At 45.5% G+C, this 3,772-nt stretch overlaps 1 protein-coding gene across 1 annotated transcript; it reads left to right on the top strand.

Annotated features, from left to right (window-relative positions):
• Positions 1–1,548: 1,548 nt before the first annotated feature.
• TLR5 (toll like receptor 5) lies at positions 1,549–3,265 on the top strand. Its single transcript, XM_060142049.1, has 2 exons — positions 1,549–2,886; positions 3,107–3,265. Exons 1-2 carry the CDS (start codon positions 1,549–1,551, stop codon positions 3,122–3,124), a joined length of 1,356 nt encoding a protein of 451 aa, XP_059998032.1. The 3' UTR covers positions 3,125–3,265.
• Positions 3,266–3,772: the final 507 nt, after the last annotated feature.

Here is a 3,772-nt window from a genome sequence, read left to right as displayed (position 1 = left end):
TAGCCCCATCAAGAGATGGCGGCTTGAACCGAGTAGACTTGGAAGGTGAAACTGACAGGACTTGCTGAAGTGTGGGTGACGTTTCAGAGAACAGAGGTGACCCTGCTGTTGTTACCCTGAGCCTCTGGGTGGAAATGGTGGAGAAATTAAGAGCCGTGATAAACATTCTCAGCGAGTTTTTTCTAATGATTATTAAATGCCTGGTTGTTTTTAATAGTAGGTTATATTTAATTTCTACCAACAGGAAATTGTTTAATTTCAAATATGAAATGGCAATAGTTGTATCCCACCTGACAGTATACATCAGTATACCACGCTGCCCTACTCTTAATGTGTAAATGCCTGCTTTTGATATTTTGGGCCAACTCAGAAGTCAATGTCTACTTCTGATTTGCTGTAAATTGTGTGTCGCAGCCTCAAAGGTGCTATGGAAACCCCACCACAAATTACCCCAACACAGCGAAACATCTTCAGAGCCGGCAAGTGGTCCAGGGCTGGCGCCCTCTCTAGCACCATGACTGCTTCACGCTGTCTACCCTGATATTGAAACTGTGCCAGTGATGGTTTTATAAACCAGGGCCCTCTTCCTATTTCTGTCTTTTCTTTCCCCCTCATTCTCCTGCCCTCTGAGCCATGTAGGTCTTTCCTTACCCGGCAACAGAGGCCTTCAGATATTACACATAGAGCAAGTTGAATACCTCGCAGGCACCGAGGTGGAGGTGCTGTGCAGATGGGTAGAGGCGAAGCTCTCTGAGGGGTGGGCCCTCGTGCACTTTCTCTGTACCCTTCACAGCTCCCAGCACAGCACTGGGAACATAACCAGATACACTCATTCAGTGCCGTTTGCTGCTGTGTGTGTGAAGCAAATGCTCAACTCCGACAGTGCATTCACCTATTGGGCTTAGGCAAGGGGACGGTTTTTTGTTCAGTTGTACACTCATGGGGTCACGCAGGTGCCAGGCGTGCAGGAGGTGCTTAATACATTTTTGTTCAACTGTTGAAATCTGACTGTGGAAAACGACGTACCCAGTTTTTATATTATGAGATGCGCTGTGTAGGGAGTAAGGATGGATGAATGGAGATGACCTAGTATCCTTGACAGGTTAGAGGGGGAAGAAAATCAGTGGATTTATTTTCCAATCTTCAGCTGAGCCTGCCTTGGGCTAGGAATGGGGTCCCTGGCTGAGGTGAAGTTAAAATGTATCTCCTCCTGCTGTTTTCTCCAACTTCCATCGGCAAATCTTGAATGAATGAAGGCACAGACTTAGGAATGAATGCAGAGTTATCATAAAGGTTAAATGAAATATTTCGAAAGTACTTAGAACTGTGCTTGCTATGTAGAAAAATGCAACATAAATGATAGAGAGTGAGAAAAGCTCTGTCTACACCAGACAGCATCTGCCAACAGCTACAGCCTTGGATCCAGAGAAACAAAGGGTCTAAGAAACAGCCACATCACAGAGGAATCCCCCAAGCCCTAAGCACCCGTGCGCAATGCCTTGAGCTTAGATTCCTGTGTTTTCACTCTCCCTTCTTCTCCATAGGATCATGGGAAACCACCTTGACCTTCTCTTAAGAATGGTGCTCATGGCCAGTCCCGCGCTTGGAATTTCTTCCTGCTTCTTCGATGGTTGGAGAGCCGTATATCGTTTCTGCAACCTCACCCAAGTCCCCCAGGTCCCCAACACCACCAAGAGTCTCCTGCTCAGCTTCAACTACATCAGGACAGTCACAACCGCATCCTTCCCCTTCCTGGAGCAGCTGCAGCTGCTGGAGCTCGGGACTCAGTTTACCCCCTTGACCATTGACAAAGAAGCCTTCCAAAATCTGCCCAATCTCAGAATCTTGGACCTGGGCAAAAGTCAGATAGACTTCTTGCACCCAGATGCTTTTCAGAAACTGCCCCATCTCTTCGAACTTCGACTGTTTTACTGTGGTCTCTCCAGTGCTGTATTAAAAGATGGTTATTTCAGAAATTTGGGGTCTTTGACTCGCTTGGACCTATCCAAAAATCAGATTCAGAGTCTTTACCTTCATCGTTCATTCCGGGAATTGAATTCCTTGAAGTCCATCGATCTTTCCCTCAACCAAATAACCACTGTTTGTGAACACGACCTCAAACCCCTCCAAGGAAAAACACTCTCCTTTTTAAGCCTTGCTGATAACACCCTGTACAGCAGGGTCTCAGTGGACTGGGGGAAGTGTCTGAACCCATTCAGAAACATGGTCCTGGGAACCCTAGATGTTTCTGGCAATGGCTGGGCAGTGGACATCACAAGAAACTTCAGCAATGCCATCAATGGAAGCCAGATTTTCTCTTTGGTTCTTACCTATCACGTGATGGGTTCTGGGTTTGGCTTCAATAACATCAAAGACCCTGACCAGCACACCTTTGTCGGCCTGGCCGGAAGCTCAGTGATACAGCTGGACCTTTCACATGGGTTTATCTTCTCCCTGAACTTCCAACTCTTTGAGACGCTCAAGGAGTTGAAGGTTCTGAATCTCGCCTACAACAAGATAAACAATATTGCAGACAAAGCGTTTTATGGACTCGACAACCTCCAAGTTCTCAATATATCACATAACCTTCTGGGGGAATTGTATAATTCTAATTTCTATGGACTACCTAAGGTAGCCTATATTGATCTGCAAAAGAATCACATCGGGATCATTCAGGACAAAACATTCAGATTCCTGGAAAAATTAAACACCTTGGATCTCCGGGATAATGCTCTTAAAACTATTTCTTTTCTTCCAAGCATACCTAATATCTTCTTGAGTGGCAATAAACTGGCTACTTTGCCAAACATCGCACTTACAGCTAACTTCATCACCTTATCAGAGAATAGGCTGGAAAATCTCGATAATCTCTACTTCCTTCTCCAGGTACCTCATCTCCAGATTCTCATTTTAAATCAAAATCGCTTTTCCTTTTGTAACCAAGACCATGCCCCTTCAGAGAACCTCAGCTTAGAAGAGCTTTTCCTTGCAGAAAATATGTTGCAGCTCGCCTGGGAAGCCGGGTTCTGCTGGGATGTTTTTAAAGGGCTTTCCCATCTCCGAGTCCTATATTTGAATAAAAACTACCTGAATTTCCTTCCACCAGGAGTATTTCGTCATCTGACTGCACTGAGGGGACTCAGCCTCAAGGACAACAGGCTGACCGTTCTTTTTCCTGGTGACTTACCTGCTAATTTAGAGGTCCTGGATATATCCAGAAACCAGCTCCTCTCTCCTGATCCTGATTTATTTGCATCGCTGAGTGCCGTGGACATAACTCATAACAAGTTCATCTGTGAGTGTGAACTTAGCACTTTTATCAATTGGCTCAATCAAACCAACGTCACAATATTTGGCTCTCCGGCAGACATATACTGCATGTACCCGAGCTCCATGGCTGGGACTTCCCTCTACTCTCTTTCCACGGAAGATTGTGATGAAGAGGAAGTTTTAGAGTCCCTAAAGTTTTCCCTTTTCACCTTCTTCACTCTCACTTTGACTCTGTTCCTCGTGGCCATCCTCATTGTTACGAAGCTTCGGGGGTTTTGTTTCATCTGTTATAAGAAAATCCAGAGACTGGTGTTCAAGGACCCCATCAAGGGAAGAGAATCAGAGACGTACAAATACGATGCCTATTTGTGCTTCAGTAGCAAAGACTTTGAATGGGTGCAGAATGCTTTGCTCAAACACCTGGATGCCCAGTACAGCGACCGAAACAGATTTAACCTGTGCTTTGAAGAGAGAGACTTTTTGCCCGGGGAAAACCATATCG

This window comes from Lagenorhynchus albirostris, chromosome 2 (assembly GCF_949774975.1).
Source record: "Lagenorhynchus albirostris chromosome 2, mLagAlb1.1, whole genome shotgun sequence".
Lineage (NCBI taxonomy): Eukaryota > Metazoa > Chordata > Mammalia > Artiodactyla > Delphinidae > Lagenorhynchus > Lagenorhynchus albirostris.
Note: the sequence above shows the minus strand (reverse complement) of the source record. Positions and strands in the feature narration are given on the sequence as shown.